Raw genomic sequence first — 21,294 nt, forward strand, 5'->3', positions numbered from 1 at the left:
CTTTCAAACTCTGACGCCGAGAGGTCTGAACCATGAAGAATGTGAACAACATTGCAAATTTCATTTAGACTGCTTGTTGATAGCCGTGCATCTAAATAAATCTGTGGCTCAGAGTCAGCACACTCTTTTCATGAATGCTGTTTTCCAATAGGCTTTCACCTGCAAGTCTGCCCATTATCTTGATCAAGCGATTTATCGTTTGGTCTGGAGAACATCAGAAAATAGTAAGAGATGCTAAAGTGACATCTACAAAAATGTTCAGTTTAACATAAATGAAGACAAGATAGAGCAGCAATTTCTCACATTTTGAGAAGCTTGAACCATGAAATATTTTGCATTTATCACTATTAAATGATTAACAGTTGTGTTTAGTTTTAATTAGCCAAAGATGCAGTTAAGTGCCACCGTCTTCACCACATTTTTGGTATGACCGCCTAGCTTATTCACTCTTGTGTGCACCAGATATTAAAAAAAAAAACAACAACAAAAAAAAACTACAGGCTAATTCCTGACACAAAAGCCTCTAGAACTCCAAGCCAGCCTCTCTGTGTCTCTCTTTCTGCAAGTGTTCCTATTGGAGCCTTTGATTAATAATTGATACGTGCAGTAGTTGTGGCTGTGTTGACTTAATGTACCTTGCCTCGGCTGGATTCAGCAGGAATACAACTACGAGCTATGACAGTGTTTGCTTTTGCCATCACGCCGACTCGCCATCTGCTCCACTTGCTCCGATGGGAAACAATCAAACAGCAGAGACGCAATTGAAACATGTTATTCACGCAGATGGAACATTTATAAACAGTGTGCAAGGTTGAAAATTGTATGCCAAAAGGCTGGATGTCACCAGACATGTACTGGGGTGGCTTTACAACGCAAAAGTAGATTGATTTTGATTTATGGCACAGACAGATGTTGTTGCCATAAATAAGACAGCACAGACGGAGCTGTCGTCTTCCACATGTCTGCTAGGCAGTGGTGACTACAACCTGGAAATTCTGTGTTGTTTTTGGTGATTATACTTATATAACCTATATATTATGAGCTGTTTCTCATCATACATAGTCTATAACAGTCATTTTAGCTATGTAGGAGAACTAAATCCTGTTGACAGTGGGTTTGTGACCACTGGAGTTGATCTATTTTTTTGAAGAGCTGTGTTTTGACACAACTTTCCGCTGACTTTAACCTCTCTCTGTATCCTCCCACTGACCTGTCAGCTTTTGTTTGCTGTCCACTTCCTTACTTGTTTTCAAAGGTATTGAGAGGAAGCTGATAAAACTTTGCACCATGTGTCACTTATCCTTGTTGAGGGGTGAACAGTTGCTTTTGTGCATGTCCTGCTCTGCTCTGTTGTTTGTTGAAGGTGTGGAAGAAAGAAGCTTGAGCAGATTTGTTTTATGGCCTCAGATTTATACTCTTATTCAGTCTGGAGCTACTGAATCATGACTTACTTGTGACTTAGTGTTTTTAAAGTTTGGGGTTTTGCTTGTGTGTGATCCGACTACAGTGACAGTGGACACAATTTTAAGTGTGTAGTGTGTTGAGCCCCAGCCAAAAGCAAACACTCTAAAACACACTCTAACATTCACCAGCTCCTGTCACAACTGGCTGCTTCCCACTGAGCAGGACTTCAGTAAGTTTGTCCAAGTTTGTCCAGTGTGTTCTGCAGCCTTCATTTTACCGAGCAGACTAACCCAGTCCAGTTTAATCTAGTTTTACTCGGTGTGTTGTGAAACCTGCATACACCGCAGCACATATCAGAGGGCCTGCTGTTTGTTTACAAGATAGTCAAGTAAATCCCATCGGCAAGTAACCTGCACTCTATCTTCAATTTCTAAACCTAAAAAGGAAGTTTCTAATCTGTTAACCTTTATGGCCTATAATCACACACATGCACTCATTGTGAAAGCCAATGCACGTTTCCTCTTGTAGTTTGGGTGTTTTGTTGCTCTGCGATCCAGTCCTTATTCCCAGGAGGCTCAATTTAATTCTTGTCCTTAGTTGTGTAATTGTATGAATGAATGATTTGAGCCATAATTACAGTTTGTCATGGTAAAGGTTTTTCTGCCAATATGATCAATATTTTTTTGTCAAAATTAAACAGTAGCTAACTTCCAAGTAGCAAAATGCCTTTAATGGTATTTGATCAATCTATTGAGTTAACAGTGGGCCTCTGCCTGACCTTTGTTTGACCTTTGTACTGATTTCTGTGCTGGACTCGAGTTTACATGACCTGTGCTGAGAAGAGGAGAGGAGAGGAGAGGAAGGAAAAAAGACAGACACGAATGCATTCCATGTGGCAGCGGATTTTGGCCAAATCCAGACAAATCATTGCAATATGTGAAATGCCGTCGACAGTTGGGAAAAAAACTTCTGTGTTCAATCTGAAAAAGCCACAACAGAAACACGGTTTCTCTTTGAGTGTGATACACAACATGTGTCTGACATTCTGAGGAATTTCTCTTTGCGTAGGCACACAACAGATACAGTCATGCATACTCACCTTCAAAAGCACACCTTGCCACGCACTGTACTGTGCATGCACACAGAACCTGAGCTTTGCCAAATTTTGCTCTGCTACATGTAATTACTTCTGCATGAATCTGCAGTCAGTTTAACAGGGTGCATTCTTTCTTGATTCTTCAGTACCAGTTAAATACCAGTTTGACCTACATCACTTCAGCTATTCACAGATTCTCTATATGTTGTAATCCATTCCATATGGAGGTGATGAACTGGTCATGACTAACCACTGGGTGGCAGTAGAGATTGTCTATATGTCTGGCACCGATTTCATTCTTGCTTAAATTACTGAACTAGGTGTTTAAGGTATTTCACACACTGTCAGAGCTGTTTTTAATTAGGGAAAACTACATGTCCTTTCTGAAGCGTATGTTGCTGTACAAGAAAAACTCACCACAAAAAAAATCTAGCAAATAAATTGGCAGGTTCTGACCCAAACGTTCTCTCTTAACAGCTTATTATGTATTGCAACAAGACTTACCAGTGAATGGTAATATATAAAATCATAAACAAACCTTTCATACAGACCGAGAATTTGATTTATTGACTGACGGACTGATTGTTTAAGCAACTAACTACTGAGCATGTTGCTACAATAAATCCATTAAGAACAACAGCACCAGTCTTATTGAGTTTTTAAACCTCATCACTGTGGTCATTTCCCACCGTATTATTCCTCCACTGTCTGTAAAACTTTGTGCATTTCAGTGTGAGGCAACATGTTAATGTCAGTCTGCTGTCCATAGTATGTCCTCTACAACATATTTGACCCCGTCACTGTCTCTCTCCAACCCAATGTTACTTTCACAGACATATGTATGTTCTGGTGCGTGTATTGTTCTGGAAACCAAACTGATTGTGAAACAATGAAACAGAAAGAAGTGAGTTGCAATTTTGCATATGCACTCATTAATAGCGAGGCAGGGGAAGTATTGTTTCTACTCCAAGGGGGGCAGTACAGAGCCATTTACAAGCCAATAACACAAAAGGTTGCCATTGATTCTAAACAGTCAGCAGAAAGACGGCAGCCTCATCATTATCCTGCATTTATTTTCTTAGATTTAGCTTTGTCAGGATGCTCTATGAAGCCAGGCAGATCCTAATTTCCATCCAACTGAAATTGTTGTGAGCGGTGCTTTTGTCCGTCCAAAAATAATCCGCTTTAGCAGGCCTGATAAATAATGTGTCCTCTCGTAGCCTAAAATATCAATAACATATTTAATAAATGGGCGCACAAGAAGCTCTGATTATTAATTTATTCATAAATAACAGCAGATTTAGCCGTCTTTGGAGGGAAATCAATGGCAAAGTTAATGAAGTAACTTGAGAAGACAATGAGACCAGTGTTGGCTTTCAAATTACTTATTGCCAAGGAGAATAAAACACAGAAGTTAGTCTCAGCCAGAGATTTGAAGAACTAACTGATCAGTGGCAGTAACAGGAACATCTATTTCGGTGTTTGTGTGAAGAAAACAACAATGCAAATCATAGAGCACTGTTGCACATATTTTTCATATCCCCTTAAACTGTCAATAAGGACTTGAGCACGACTGCGAGCAATATTATCCACTCTGCACATCCAGGCTGAGCTGTCCTGTTCGGTGAGAGAGCCAACATGTTCGTAGAGGGGGACCTGCATGGGCCCATGGTGTAGGCCCTGCCCATATCTAGAGTTACACAGTAACCCGAGAGTCTGTGGGGCGGGAGAGGCAACCCAAGGGAGGGGGCAGAGCAACAGAGGGGTGTGTGTGTGATGTGAGCCTGATAGAAGGAAAAAGAAAGCAAATTAAAGGGGCGTGTGTGTTTGGGGAAAGGGGGACTTGAGAGTGTGAGGAGGGAGTTCCCAAAGTTTTCAAAGAGGGTGGCACACATTGTACTTCTGAATCTGTTTGCAGAGCCTCATCGACACACACACACACACATACACACACTAGCATGCACAAAATCCTTCGGGTTAAGAAGCAGGCACACACACGTGTGTTAGTTTATGAGCAGAGGTGTTCTTGACATGTTCGTGGCTCATTAACTTACAACTCTTGATCTAATGGTGGACTTTGGATCTGAAGGGAATGAGAGGCTGGACGGGAAGAGCAGAGAAGGACAACTCTTTGACAAGGAGGAGAAGAATGGGATAGAAAAAGCAAAGGGCAAATCAACACTTCCAGTTGAGGAGATGGACTGAAGCAAGACAGAGAGGACAAAACAGTGGATGGACATGGGCAGAGAGCGACTCACCTGGGGATTGCTGCTGCGTTTGGGTATTCTGCTCACTGCTGTGTGTGTGTGTGTTCATGTTTACCTGGAGACCGGTGTAGGAGCACCTACACCCCTGGCACTGGGACGTCCCACCCAGACTAGTCAGAACTGGGGCCAACAAAGCAGGACCAAGCATGTCTCTGCAGAAGCAGAGGAGAAGGACAGAAGCATCAAAAGGAGAATCTCCTATGTTCGAACACTAAAGAAGGACAGAGAGGACCCCTCACCACCATGTTGCCCACCTCCCCGCCCGCGCAGAAAGGTATGTTTAATGCCCCTTCAACCTCAGTTCTTGATTGCTGTGATTAAGATCCTTGTAAGGTTATCTGATCCTAAAGCAGTGTAGTAGGAGACAGAGAGGCTCAATGAGGAGCTTTCACTCAATCTCTGAGAGTCACTGGCTTAAAGCTCAGTAATCCCAAGAGGGTGATGAAGGAAGAGCAGGCAGCAGAATCAGCGCACGTTCAATAAGCGCCTCTGAAATGCTTTGAAAAGGAGAGTTTGGGAGTTTCTAGTGGTACAAGGCTGCCTGCACTTAATGTTTTTGATAGATGTATAGAATATAACTATAGGTTTCACCCAAACTACAAATCAAAACACACAAACACTCCCCCTCAGGCTGTTTTGTATCAGTTGCAAATCTATACAGAGTCAACCCTAACAAAGAACCATTCAGATGCAATGTGTATTGGAGCAAACACAGCTATTCACATACACAAGCACACACACACTCAAGAGCCTTGACCCCTGACCTGTGAAGGGTGTGATAAAGCGCCGGCTAAACAAAACTCCCACTTCCCTCTTTCTGTGTCTCTTCATTCCTTTTATTTTTTCTTCTTTGATTAATCTCAGCTATTTGCTCTTGCCTTTATCCATCCATCTCCCTTTTGTTCCCTTTCACTACCGTTTTCCCTCAGCCCTCCCACCACCAACACACACACACACACACACACACACACACTACAAATCTGTTTTACCTTAATCTTGCTTTCTTCCCTCTTTCAGTCCCGTATTGTCTTCCTCTGTACTAAATGTCTTCTTTCTGTTACTTTGGGGTAAGAAATGCTTGTTCGCGTTTGTGTTTAAATCTTTAATGACCTCAACCGACTAGAGACTGAGGAGCAACAGCACTGAGTTTTAAATGCCATGAAAATCACTGCAGGGCTATTATGCCACACAGAGAGATGGGCACTCGTGCGCCATCAATATTACATACCACCATATGCTCACTCTCCCTGCTTCTTAACACAAAATTTGTCATATAAGATGCCCTGGAGGGGCCCTGATGAAATTTCTGTGTCATATGCTGCTGCCGTTTAACTCCTCTTCTTCACACCTCTTCTCGCTTTTTCTAGCTCTCGGCTCTCATCTCCGAGATCACTGTTGCTCTTTCGCTCTGTCATGTTACCTTGTCCCCGTTCTTCGTGCTCTCATCCTCCCTCTTGCTTTTTCATCTCTCCTGTCTGTCTCAATTTAAAACTTCAGTCTCGCCTCCCACTTCTAACCCATATTTCTCTTAGTTTTTTCTCCCTTCCTTGAACTTCTCTCTCCCTCTCTCGCTATAGATCCCTGCTCTCTCCTCTCGGCACATATTCGTGCATTTCAGTCAGATGAAATAATGGGCTGGAAGGCAGGACTGTTGCTCTGTGAGGAAGATGACAAGGGCGCCTCCAGTGACCATGATGAATAGCAGTAGAGGACTAAAGAGAACATTCCTATAGAAGAAAAGAAAAAAATAGCATTTTAGCCTGGCTGATGATTTCCACAAACATTTCCAGTGCAGCTTTGTACAGTGTTCATGCCACTCTAAGCACTCATTGATTTAAGAATTTCTGGATTATATGAATGGCTTTGTTTAGAATAGCCTGAGATGGTATTCAGTGATTTGCAGTGTACAAACGAGAGCCTGAAGGCCTTCTCCCAGACGAGTTTGGCCTGCCATTTAAAAAGGGGCTGCATCAGTTTAAAAGTGATCGTATGGTTTGACACATAACATTTAGCGTTATTTTGTATTTCTGTTACCCTGCCATGATGTTTGGCATGTTAACTAGAGTATAACTGTTTCTGCTGTCAACAGATTGTGGAAAGATCTAAGTTTCATGTTGCAGCAGAGCATAAACAGAAACTGTTAGCTGCACCTCACCATTATATATTAACTGCTGTAAATCCAAATTAAACCAGTGAAATGTTTTGCAACAGCCATGACTACATCTACAGTAAATAGAATTGGTTAAATTGTGAGCATGACCGGCGAGGTAATGATGGTCTTCAAAAGGTAAAGGTAAAAAAGTGACCACATCTGTATTTATAGACACTGAGTATACTGACTAGTAAACTCAGATAACACCGAACTTGGGTGATCACAAAATGATTCCCATGCAAATATCACAATAGCATTACACTGTTATCTGGGGAAGAGGGGAGTTATAGAAAACTAGATATAAGGGGCCAGTCCTTTATTACAAAATCTAGAAGCTAAAGTTGAAATTGAGGGAGAGCCCAGGCCAAAATAACAAGCACTGGCTGGAAATAAAACCATAATACTAACTAAACCATCCAAAAATGTAATTAAAGTTGCAATGCGATGGAATTGTAAATGTTCAAATACATTTTTTTGCTGAGCACTTTCAGGACTTCTTGTACTAGTACTATTTATTTGAGTTTGATTGATTTTGCAGGATTTTGCAAATCCTGTGTAATATGCACTGTACATAAACATCATAAATGATCAAGACACCGAACATTGTGGGTGCAATATAAAACAGATGTTCGAATCTGACTTTTGTCAGGTTGAGCTGTTGGTCAGGGGTTATATTTAAAGTGAGATATGTTAAGTTATAATACGTATGTTTCACTCTCATTAATGTCTATGTTTAGTAATGAATGCATCCATTTAAACATCGCCTCCCCTTATTTTTCATATTAGCATAGGATTGACCTCACAGCTGAAATACTGAATGTTTTTATCATTATTCATTTCATATAATCCATCAGTGGTTAAAGACACTCTCTATACTCTACTTCTAAGAAATGTTGATTGGGTTTGTCACCTGTTACTGTCATTACATACATATGGAGTTTTATTTGTGTCTCAATCCTGATTCAGACACAAAACTTCATACCTGTCTTGTTGACAGTGCCAATATGATCCGACTTCATCATATCAGTAAATTAATTAAATTTTCCGTTACCTCATTGACATTTTTGCAACGACTACAAGGTGACACAGCTTCACAGACACAACACCAGCTACTCTGTTATCTTTGCTGAGGTTTGAAAATGTCGAAAGTTAAGGATTTTCAGCTTTGAGGCAAAATTAAATGAAAAAACATTCAGAAAGGCAAAGCTCTTAACAAAACTCATTCACAAAGCTGTGGTGTAGATAGGTGACAGGACAGACTGCTGCTGACAAAGTCTTTCTCCCTTCATAATGTGTGTGTGTGAGACAGAGAGAGAGAGACAGCCTAAGGGTTTGTTTTAGTAATAACCAATCTAAAGGAAATCTAATCTCTTAGCTGTCAGGCATCCACAAAAATACAGTCACACACATCCTCTTTAATCATTTACCTCTTGCAGGCTTTCTTCCCTGCTGGGAAAAGAAGAGAGTTATGGACAGACATGAAATGTGTTGGGCCAAACAACAGCAGCAGGGATGAAGGGAGAGAAAGAGAGAAAGATGGAGGACAGCAGACACAGCAAGCACTGATGACTCAGCCTCCAGATTTTTAACACAGTAATAAACAGACTACTGCCCTTAAGTCACAGTGACGCAGACACACACACAAACACGCAATACATTCGCACTCCAACGCATTTCTAGCTCTCCAGCTGAAAACTACTAAAAGCTCTGAAAAAAAAGTAGCTGCCGGCAGCTCAAAAAGTCACCAGATGACGCCATATGCTAATTTGCATGACTCTGCTTCCCACACTCACCCACTGCCATCGGTGGGAGAGGAAGTGCTGCTGTTACCCTGGTTGGACAAGAAATGCAAGTACCACCAATGCATATCCCACTGGAGCTAATGTTAGGCTAGCTGCTGATGTTCCGTAAATACCTTCAAACCGTAGGCTCGCTGCTTGTTTAATCACGACATCTTGTTTTCTATCTCTACATATGTGAAATACCGGAGATGTAACCGTTTTTAAATTGATGATGATGCTTGATGAAAAGTCAGGGCATGACCAAAGTTATTACAATTAATTCTGAGGGGGACATCAATGTCCCATATTGAATGGCCATTTAATAGTTGTAAGTGTTGTTAATAATTGTTGAGACTGACCAACCAACAGACCGCCCTTGCCATCCATACAGCCATAACGCTAGTGTAGCTGAAAATAAGACCATGGTCCAGATGCTGCAGTAGGAAGGCGGTCTCTCTCCAGCGTTTTTTGTTCGGCCCTGTTCCACTCTGTATACTTGTGTTACTGTTACTGTATACAGTATATGGTGTTGTAGTCCAAATATTCCCGTGAGGCATTTAAGAGTCCTTTCTTTGCATACAGCTCATCAGCATTGAGTTCTCTATTTACAAGGCCACATTGGACAATACTTCACTTCTGTCTACTCTGTACATAAAACTACTGCATGCCTGTCTTGGAAGAGATTTGCCTCTTGTATTGCTCTTCCTGAGGTTTCTCCCAATTATCTTTTCCTGCTAAAGGGTCTGGTGCGTTTCTCCTTATCCCAGCCAAGGGTCTGGGTGTTGTATGTTGTAGAGATCATAATGGCCTCTGAGACAAACCTGACTGATGATTTTGGCTATATAAATAAATGTGACTTGACTGAGGACCATTACCCCAGAATACTGGTGTTGTTTTAATGTTATGCAACTTCCATTTTACCATCTCACCAGCTGAGATGTGTAGCTGTTATTATGTAACATTGAGTAACTTAACCCTCCAATTTAGAAATCATCCAATCATATTAAACAAGGCTGTCAGCAAAACATGGATAGTTAGGCAAATATAGTAACTTCAGGAACCATCTTGACCTAGCAGTGAATTGCAACAAATGTCTCATTACTCCTTATATAGTCAAACAACTTCAAAGTCCGCCACTTTCCTCGCCAGAGAAAACACAGTCCTGAAAGAGGAAATTAGTGCTTAGAGCAACACTTGAGACTTTTCACAAATTTAAGACAGCATGTTCCCATAAGTCCAGCTGCTTCCTGTCAAAAAAGAGAACATTGATATTCACTTCTGCTTCTACTCCCTGATGCCACTCTGCAAGTATTTCTTTTCTCTTCTATAATATGTTCAGTTAGCAGCTAGAAAGTGATTTTATCTTAAGGCACTCCTCCCATCACCTACTATTGACAGAAGCCAAACACAAACATCTCCAAATTAAATGTAGAAATGAATTATTAATGCTAAACTGCTACATACATAGCCTTTTCACAGCATATCCATCTCATCAATTCTCCCTGCCTGCTCTCCAGTGTCCCATTTCACAGTAAAGGTACAGTGAGTGTGTGTGTGTGTATATGAGCGCTGCAGAGCTTCTCTACAGGAATGCTGTCCCAGCGTCACTCAGAGATTTCTCCCAGCACATAGATCATAACAGAGAAGCAAAGTGGAACCGTGCATCCCTTCAGACAGGCCTCCCAGTTTTGGAAGATTTTACAACGTGAAACACTAAGACAGCCCGCTAAAATGATCACCCAGTGATGTGGAGATGACAAAGGGTAATCTGTGCAACCCCATGCAGTAACTGATCTGTTTCTCTTGTTTTGCAAAGCCATACAGGGGGAGACAGCAACTATTAGTAGAAATGATTTAGTATCCTGTTGATGTTGGCAACAATGATAGATTGACAGAAATACAAACTAGATGTTTCTATTTGTTCACCGACAGCCCAGACAAAGAAAAATGAAAGGAATCCAGCAGAGGGGAATTACATAAACACTGCAATGGTCTTCTGAGTTGACTCTAATTCGGGCTGTTTGGATAAAACAGAATACTTTTCATTATGCTAATTGATTTCACCAAAAAACACCAATAAGTCAGAGCAGCATGCACTTTAATTCAAATGATTTCTTCTAATTAGATGGGACACAAGTTCATTTATCCGCAAGGCAAGTATTAATTACTTTTGTTCAAATAACCATCAGTGTGATTCCAAATGAATACTTTGCTCCGTAACATTGATTAGTTCAGTGTCGGGATGAAGCGAGAACAGAAAGGACCACTTTGTGCTGTCTGCGCCAACCACTGCCAGCCACTTTCAGGCCCCCAGTGGAATTTCTAATGCAGAAACCCGGTGACCTTGGTCGTGTCTTGGAAAGCTGAAACACCTCGGCTCAATAGAGGGAGAGAGGGAGAGGCTGTTACCAAAGAATGAGAGGGGTTGACTTCTGTAATCCCAAAGGTGTGACTGGAGTCAGTTCTCAGGCATCTTTAACCTCCAGCCAGGGCATCTGGGGAACCAGGAAGTCACATGAAATCAACGGCTGGGAACCTGACATGTCACCTGGATCACACTCCCTGTTCTTGAGCTACAAATTTCATTCATCGCAAACAGTGCCTAGTGCAGTTTCCCTCCCAACTCTTATACACTTATATTGACATACAAAAGCAGTCTCCAAGAAAATGGCTTTTTAAATTGACATTTGTTTAAGCAAAACCTTATGCGTTTATTCACCATATAGTCAGCGGTGCTTACTTTGTCAGTGAAGCTTGTTTTGAGTCACTGAATTGCCCAAAATGCAAATATAAAGCTAGAGTGCCAGAGGTAAAACTGATATGAAAATATAGACCAAAATGTTGCATCAGCCAGTCCAACATGTAAACCTGTCAAATTATTTCCTCAAAGCTTAAAGGAATAGTTCAACATTTTTTGGAAATACGTTTTTTTGCTTTCTTGCCAAGAGTTACATGAGAAGAATGATACCACTCTCATATCTGTCCATTAAATATGAAACAGACGGGAAACAGCTAGCCTGGCCCTTGTACAGAGGCAACCCCTGCTTTCAGTCTTTATGCTATGCTAAGCTAAGATAATGGTCTAGTGGCTCCAGCTTCATATTTATCATATCTTCTCATCTGACTCTCGGCAAGAAATAAGCTTATTGTCCAAATGCTTTAAGGTTGTATATAAATTGCCACAAAGTGCAAAACATCTTTTTAGTGTCATTTCGTAGGCAACAACGAGAGAAAAAATAATCAGCCTGCATTTTAGGATCACAGGCACCTTGAAAGCAGCTTACATGTACATAGCAAGGTGTAATAACTCCAAGGCAGATTAAATCAGAGCGGAGAAATAAATGTTAAGACATACAAGCCCTTTGTCTGAGCTCTACACATGTTGCTCAATGCAAGATTAGTATCCAAGTCCAACCAAAGAAAACAGGCCATTATGTTATGGGTGGAAGAAGCACAAAGAAACCTTTCAGATAATCAATCACCCCCTCTCTGCAAAGTTTACAAAAATATGACTATTTCATTGCCATGAGCAAGGCTTTACACTCGTTTTAAACATGACAAACAGCTGGGAGGGTATCTGGAGCTGAGAAGATATTACTACGTTTACTGTGTAGGTAAGTACGAACAATATGGATCCCAAATCTGTGAAACCTGACAGCTAGTGATCCCTACTTTTAAATGCAGATACATACAAACCCTGCCTCAAAACAAGATGATCAAAACCATATGTTACAGATGGAAAAACAGAAGACACTCAATGCACTTTATGTTATTGGCTGAATAAACAGTGGGTCTGTTGTGTGCGCTAACTTGTATCAGACAAAGACTCCCACTGGAGGGGGAAAAGTCAGTGTCAAACTGTCAAGTCCAGAGTCTCGATCGCACAATAACCCCCTCAGACATGGACGCCTTGTCTGGAACATTCCAGGAAGTTCTCAGCCTCCCTCCCAGCTGATATGAATGAGTGCATTGACCTCTGAAATGGGACGCCCTCGCTCCCATCTTTGCCACTCACCTACACTGCTCCATCCATGTACACATACACTCACACAGACCATGAATACCTGCTTCTAGCAAATGGCACTGTGTGTCACCAAAAAGCCTAAGGTTTGTTTGTGTAGCAGAAACCCATTTCTGTAGCACTTGGCGTGCACCACAGCTACCTGTGTCTGGTTACAAAGACCATGCCACTTTGCTTCAAAAGCAACAAAGAGGGCCAGTGAACCTCAAGAACAATCATTTAAAAGAGCTTGTTGTTGTTCCAAGCCCTGTTTAAAACACTTTGCCTCTTCATCCCTGTTTGGAAAGCATATTTCTGCCTCTCTGTCGCTCAATCTCACTCCATTTCTGTAGTATTTATTTGATAGCTGATGCTGAGTGATCATGACAATGGAAAACATATGGAGAGCAAGGCACAGAGTAGGGAGATGAAATTAGAAATACAAACACAAGCTGAGTGCTTGTGGAGACACCGCTGCTCAGTAATAATGTTGGCAGGACTCTAATCTCACAAATAACCATGAACATTGTCAATTGTGCTACGACGTGGCTAGAAATGTACATCTTCCTTGCCATCTCTTTCAATTTCTTTTCCTTTTCATCTCCTGTCATCATTTATGTGTTAAAACCAAACACTCTGTTTTTCCAGCTCCATCTCAGGAAGTAAATGTCATATGGTGCTCAGCATGCTCCCTCTGCTCAACCAAACTAGACATCAAATACAAATCTCATATCTGGGATATAGTCCAGGAAGACAGGCGCACACTTGCAAAGACTGACTCATACACTCAGACACACACATACTGGTTTTAACTGCAAGCCTGCTAACAATAAGACCCCATCTGTCTCTTGAGATGCTGGCCAAGACGGCCTCGATTTAAACAAGGCATGATCCAATCAGACAACAATGTATCTTCAATAATAAAATAGATTACATTAAATTACCCAAGTTGCATCTCCTACACAAGCATTTCGCTCCATGTTGTGATGAAGTGAAGCATCTGTATACGTCTGAATGCATTTGTGAATGCATGTATGAGTGAAGTTACCATGATGTGGCTGGAAAGGGACTCAGTTTCCAAGGCAACAGCCAGCTCTACAGAGATTTAAGTTGATGGCATGGGCCATGACAAGTTAAAGGACTCCAGAGAAGACACTGGTGTTTGTATATGTATGTGTGAGTGCATACATGTATGTGTGTATGTGAAAGAGGGAGAAAGATTCTATATTTTCTGATAAGTGTAGCTGTTGTGTACTGAGTGTTAAGTGGAAACCACACATAACTGATGGAAATATATCAAAGTAAGCCACACACAGCTGCCTCTCCTTTAAAAACACATGCACACACACACACACACACACACAAACACACACACACACACACACACACACACACACACACACACAAACACACACACACACACACTCACTCATGAGTGAACAGTGTTATCTGTATATTTTATAAGGCCATTAACAAATGTAATTTCCCACTGTGGCTTTGTATCAGATCTAGTTTGCAGCAAATTATTTGTTGTTGTGGTTCGGTCAGCTACCATGTATTTGCAATTCCTTGTTTTAAATGACAACCGCTATCTGCACAGCTTTGCTATTGAATGTATTTCCATCACACACTCTAGCTGTGGTGGGAACGAATGGCTCTCTTTGTTTAACCTCACCATTCAATGAAAACACAGTGCTGGAAATGGGCACCAATCACAACAGCATGAGAACTGCAACCTGTTTAATTTGTGCCACTGAGTGGAGCAGCACTAATTACTTTGCATTAATTTTATAAATTTGCATGTCAGTTTTCTGAGAGGTTTGTCCTTGGCACTTAAAGAAAACAGTCTTTCCCTTTTATGCAACCAATATCTGAATCTAAGTTTCATTCAACTCATAAAGTGTCCTCATTATCTGTCATTTATTCCTCTGCCATGCTACTCCGTGTAAAACTGAAGGCAGCAAAGATATTGTTCTCTGGGTCGAGCACAGTATATTGAGGATGTTTGAAATGATGCACCTTGGAAAAAAATGCAACTGCTCATAGATCAGCTTTGATTCAAGCTAGTTGGACACAAAATGAGGCTGCCATGTAGGTAATGGCACAAATTGCTGAGAGAGAACGAGCGCACGCTGGTCCTCGATCAGCTTTGATTTACGCCACTTGGGCAGATAATGCTACTGCCAGGTAGTCTGCAGAATGAAGAATGAGAGTGTGTGGAGCGTAAATGCAAAGCCTCAATATCAAATAATATTCAGAGGTTAATTCCTAACCCACCACTGTACAATAAGCATTTCTAGAATTGTTTCAGTTGTTTTCCAACTTTCTCTCCCTCTCTATCTCTCTCTCTCACACACACACTCATACAGTTTCTGTCTCACAGTAAATGCATACCAGATGTGGGTTTGTTAGATTTCTCCTAAGAAGGAAAAACAGTACAGAGAGGAGAGCAATCTCTTCATCCTCCATCTACACCATCTGTGCCTCAGCCTCCAATGTCTCGCTCTTTCTCTTGCACACACACACACACACACACACACACACACACACACACACTCTCTCACACACACACACACACACTTTACTCCCACCCCCCCTGCTCACATATCTCGCTACTCCTCCACAGCCTTCTTTCAGAGCATCACTCTGCCTTTGAGACTGGGGCCGAACTCCTCTGAGATTACTGCCTTTATTAAAAAAGATCAGCGTAATCCTCCGCTTTAATTCTGTTATACCCTCTCTGTCTCTCACTGTACTCTGGCAGTGAGCTGGGATTGGCCGGTGAGCCGGGCCTGCCAGAGGAATAGAGATGACACTGCAGGAAGTGGAGACAGCTGGGTCTAGATCCGACAGCCAGTCTCCCAGATTAGTCGGAACGATAGAGCTTAGTAAGGCTGATGCTTTGTTATTATCCCGTACGTATCATTCATGATAAGCATCAGTTCTTTAAATATACACATTTTATTATGCTCTTGATATAATAATTCTTAATTTTTGGTCTTTTACGAACTGATATAACAATATGCATTACATAACATACACCTATGATAGCTTTTACTTTTGCTGTTCTAAACAACCAGCATGCAGCAGGGATATTATTATGGTCTGATCTGACCATTAAATCAAACCTGTTGGATACTCGTTTTCTGTGCAAACTTTGTGTACAGCATCCTTAAAGAATAAGCATGGTGAAATTGTGTATTTTTCTTATCCCATGAAAACCAACAATAAATTGATCCTACTAACTGCATTGTTTGTGTCGCCAAAGCCAGATAAAACTTATTCCATCGACCTCCATTGTTGTTTAAGAACTATTAGCCACACCTTTGCACTGGGTAACATCTTTCTTCATTGTGATAAACATGGGCACTGTAGTTTAATGAGAGAGGATACCATTCTGCTGCTGTTAATACTCTCTAGTGTGCCAAATGTGTATCAGTCCGCAGCTGAAAATAGTCCCAAATGTCTGAAAAGAAAAGGTCTGGGCTAAAATTTAGATGTCAGATCTCAACAACGCCAACATGGGACTTTTACCCAGAGAAGATTAACACTTTGAGTTTTTAAGTTCTTCTTCTCAAAACCAACACAGGTGAGTCCACAATTTACATCAGAGAGTCGACTCTAAACAGATTAAAATATTTACTAAAATTTTAAAATAACACACCTCTAACCAAGATCAAAATAAAATGTTTTAAAATACTACTACCAGGATTATAAAATGACCATTAATAACTAAAACAGAATGTAAACAATCTTTAAGATGGAGGAACTATAAGTAGGCCTGAAGAGGAGTCACAGCCAACTAAAAAACGATTCACAGGCACTGCAATAAATAATCCAGAATTAAAATACAAAAACGCAAACTTAGGGTGAATGCATGCAAACATGAGAAAAAGGGCCACTTACTACACCCACACCCCTGTAAAGAACGAATTTACAATTGTAGACAAATATTCTGAAATTAATAGTCCTCTCAAATGAAGCTCCAAATTAAAAGCAAAACTAATAAAAACGCAACAATATTAAAATACAATAAAATGTCAATAAAACTATCAAAAGGCTGTTAAATAAAACAAGGCATAAACATAAATACCAAATAGTACAATTGGAGCGAGTGGCCTTTATCAATGCAGGCAAAGCAGCAGTGGCAACTTCTGCTCTGCAGGGACACAGAGACACGTATTAATGTTGGTCACAGTTATTCAAATATGCATTGAATCAACCGGTGCCGACACAGAGAGGGTGTCATGGCTGTACTCAAGCCCTGAGCTGTGGTGTGTACGGGGTAACGCTCGGCACCAGGCGGACATTCACGCCGGTATGAGCCGTTTCTAAAGGAAGACACACGGGGACGTCCGTCTGGAATATATTATAGACTTAAAACAAACAAAGTGACACTGTTAAAACTTAGGACACGCCACTTACCTCGACCAGAGCAGGAACAGCACACAGAGGAAGCTCGGGCCTTACTAGTACAGGTGTTTATTTCCGGGGGCCTGATGTGGAAACTCACTGCATTGGTTGTATCGTGGATTAACGGGGTCCGTGACAGAGACTTACACTGTTTACCCCTGTTGGACTAACTACAGTGCTCACTTGTTTTAGCTGAGAATACTGAGCCTTTTTAAGAAATTAAACTATGTATTTGAGACCCGTTTATTATAGATTTACATCTTCAGTAGGGAAGGCTGACTGCCACAGACATAGAAAGGAAGTCAGACAGTAGGCTATTGGAGGACAGAAAAACACATTGTTCGCTCCGGTCATTTAATGGGATTTGTTGACAGTGAGAAAAATATAAAGTAACAGAATCTATATCCATTATGGTGCATGGGTGGTGAGAAAAGACTTTCTCAGAAGGCTAACCTCAATGCACTGGTCAGTGGCCTTGGGTATCTTTTTTCATCTTTCACTGGAAATATTGATATCACTGAAAGGTCTTCCGATGCACAGGAAGTGATACAGTTACATTTCCATAAGTAGCAGCTGGTTGTTTAACAAACACAATATGAGTACTTGTAGTAAGCATGAGTAGTGAGTGACAGCCCTCAACACTGACTAAACAAAGAAAAAAACATGACCTACACTGGTTCAACCTTTAACAACTAAAAATCATTTTACCTGTAAATACACATCCTTATGGAGACCACATTTGATCAAGTATTAACTGTCAGGTGAAGTATCTGATAAATGTTACATCTGTCTGTCATTGCAGTTCTGTGAGAATTATGTGAGTTTTGATACTGTTCAAGAAGTATGTTTGATAGAAGTATGAATTCAAATCATTTCCAAATAAAAACACTGTGAATTTTGTCTTTGATATAATGATAGTAGTTTTGTTTTAAAAGCAAATGTTACATTGCACCAAAGTTGGAAGCATCACAGAAAAAACACAGCATCTTTCTTCATATTTCCCTGAATTGCATTAGCGAAGGCCTGTGGAGCACAAGTCTCTGATGTGGTCTCTCGCCTGGGTTCACCAGCTACTAGAAATCAGAGGGGGGCTAATGTTAATCAGCCACCAGCTGTTTCATTAAACCACAACTCCTCTGTCTGCCCACTTGTTTATCACATGTCTTGACCTTCATTTGGCACCGAGGTACTGTTGAGGTTTTACCCTAGCTGTCGGGGAAAATACAGCCTGTCAAAGAATATTTCCTAACTTCAAGACACTCCATGGTGATAAAAAAATATTCCACACGCTGTTGAACTGAAAGCTTTGACCTCTCGACAGCACAGCTTGGTGGTATTTTTTGGAGGCATCTGGACTCCTGTGAGAGCAATCACAAAAGATGAGCAGCAGGTCTGATACTCCTTTGCTACTTTGGCACTTTACCAACAGACGGGGTTGACTTGGCAGCACTCCTTCTGTCGCCTTATGGTTTTGAAATGGGCAGACACAGCTCATCTGTGGCAGGCTCCTTCGTGACATTTGATACACCAGTGACAATTTGTTTACTCGAGCACTGATTGTGCTGTGTCCTCTCAGATGCTCTGACCACACTGTCATCGATCGATATGTGTTGGCTTTGTTTATTCTTGATGTAAATCCATATACAGGTATATAACTCTTCTTCTTCCTTCACAGCGAGGTACATTTCCTCCGTCTGTGTGTTTGTCCGTTTTCAAGTCCATCTCCCCCCTCTTCTCCTTTATTTTCACCCGCCTTCATTGTTCTGGCAGACAGTCCTCTCTTGTTTTATCCAGTCATCTCTTGTTCACCCATCCATCCTCTTCTCCCGAGGGATTATTCATGCTTGGTCTGGCTGCTCACACCTCTCTCACACCAGCCTGAGAGGCACAGATCCACTAACACACCCGGCTCCATCAAGACATGCAGGCCATGCAGAAAGGCCCCATAACAGAGGGATCAAAAAAGCATCTTTTTTTTATATCCCTAAGAAATAACATGAGAACTAAAGGCAAGAATGTATCAAGATAAAATACTACAATTCGGTTGAATTCTTTCCCCTGAGGTAAAATGAGTTCTATTAACTTTGTCTCCAGATGAATTCAATTAATCATCTCTTTTTCTTTAACTGAGAGTTCATCAGTTCATCATGCTTTCAGTGATCACGCTTCAACTGACACTTCAACTCATGGCAATGCTTACACTTCGGATTACCTTTTGAACCAAAATTTCCACAACTTCCACTGTTCATACACAATTAACTCCAACTGCTTTTTGTACTTATACTTCAGCCAACACTTCAACTGACATCTGCTTGAACTGACACTATTTTCTTTCAGGACTGCCACTTTAATGGACCCTTCTAGCTTGATTTATCACCTATTCTTGCGCTTCACTTCAACTTCACTCAGTGCTTACACAAAAACACAGAGACTCAAACTTCTTTCAGCATATTGACTAAATTTTGTTTGGAAATGTAGCCTTTTCTAGTTCCCAATGTCAACAACATGTATACACTTGAACTGACACTAATTTCAGCTGCCACTGAATCTTCAACTCCTTTCAGCATTTTAACTTCAACTGATCCGTCAATCTCAATTCGTCACTTACACTTAAACTGACATTTCAACTCCTTTCAGTGCTTGAAGTTCCACTGAGTTTTCAACTCTTTCTTTTCTTTTCAGCACCTTCAATTCAACTGATGCTTCATCACTTCATTGTCACTCAGCCCTCACACACTTCTTTTGGCACTTTTTTAAATGCCAATTCAACTTCATTCAGTATTTCATATGTTCATGCTGAGGATGTAGTTATCTTAATATCTAATGTCATGGGATTAAGGTCTCAACAGCTGAGGCTCGACAGTTCTGAGTGATGTCCTGTGTGTTTGTTATTAACACTGCTTACCTCCGCTGTCCCTGAGGTGCTGATGACTTGTTGTTGCTTGACTGAACACGGGGCTTAACACTAATCTCATCACCGCTCAGTGATGATTCAGCAGTTAGTAAGAGCTCATAGGCATGTATAGTATAATACTTGCATAGACACACGCACAATCTCTATTTTGGATCTCAGTTTTAGCACAGTAAAAAAATTGTGCTGTTAGATAAAGGCTGGATTTATTTTTCAACAAATAACTTCACAAGAAGAGGCAAATAATTGCCGCCCACAAGGTAAATAGACTTGGCTTGAAAACCTTAGTTGTACAAGTTAGTCTGACTACTCCGGGGCAATGCTGCTTTCCAATAAAGTATTTAAAACTAAAAACCTTGGATCTCCTCCCTTGTCAAAATCTGCCAATGTTTCCATTTCTTCTCTGCTGTAAAGTCCTCTGCCTTTCCTTCTCTACTTTTTCCCTCTCTGTTCCTGTTCAACCCTTCACTGCTTCCTCCCAGTGAGTCCATTGTCCCAGATATCTGCTCTGTGATCAGTAGTCCTGTCCCAACCTGTACCAGGCTGATGTATGAGGCCTGATAGCTGAGCTTTGCAGGGTGGACTCGGTAAGGAGATGAAAAGGGCAGCTCGGAGACAGAGAGCTCTGGGAGCTTTCAGAGTCCCTGGGATACAGAAAGGTAGATGTTATTTGTCTATGTAAATAACAGACTCCTACACCGACATGCAGTCTTTCTGTTTCTGTAAAACTCTCCTGGCCTCACTACTTTTGGAGTAGTGTTGATAGGAACTGGTATTTCTGCTCTCTCTGGCCTTTGCAAGAGAGTTTTCTCCTGTGAGATCTGTATTTAAATTCTATGGAGCAATTGAGGGGCAAAGGCTTAGCCAGAGACATCACACCTAATACTGATCCAGTAATCACTCTTTTTGTTATAAAATAAGTACATTTAATTACAACCATTTGGCACATTAATGATGATGCCATAAATGTAAATATGTACACATTTATTTGATCCCGTTTGTCCTGCAGGGTAATTATCTGGAAGAGACAAGAACGGGATGCAGAATGTAAGAGCCACGAGAGAAAAGGAAATAGACGGAAACAGAGGGATGACATGATGGAGAGAGAGGAGGAGAAGAGTTGAGCCACGGCAAGCATTCAGATGTTTTGATACGCCGCAAATCGATTAAAGGCTGAATGCCAAACAGTGAATAGTGTTATGTGGATCCAGCTCTGCAGCCATTAAAGGGACAGCTGATTCTCTGTGTTGGCAGGGCCAGGATCAGCATC

General features: G+C 41.1%; 1 protein-coding gene across 2 annotated transcripts in view; it reads left to right on the forward strand.

Moving 5' to 3' along the window:
- The first annotated feature begins 4,439 nt into the window (after positions 1-4,439).
- mettl24 (methyltransferase like 24) overlaps positions 4,440-21,294 on the forward strand; it is a 34,029-nt gene continuing 17,174 nt past the window's right edge. The window contains exons 1-2 of one of the 2 annotated variants that reach the window (XM_070925943.1): positions 4,440-5,031; positions 17,402-17,414. In XM_070925943.1, coding sequence (XP_070782044.1) covers positions 4,733-5,031; positions 17,402-17,414 — 312 coding nt within the window. In that variant the 5' untranslated portion in view covers positions 4,440-4,732. Of the gene's footprint in view, positions 5,042-17,401; positions 17,415-21,294 lie in introns of both variants that reach the window. The other variant, XM_070925942.1, reaches the window with a different exon arrangement.

This window comes from Enoplosus armatus, chromosome 19, assembly GCF_043641665.1.
Source record: "Enoplosus armatus isolate fEnoArm2 chromosome 19, fEnoArm2.hap1, whole genome shotgun sequence".
Lineage (NCBI taxonomy): Eukaryota > Metazoa > Chordata > Actinopteri > Centrarchiformes > Enoplosidae > Enoplosus > Enoplosus armatus.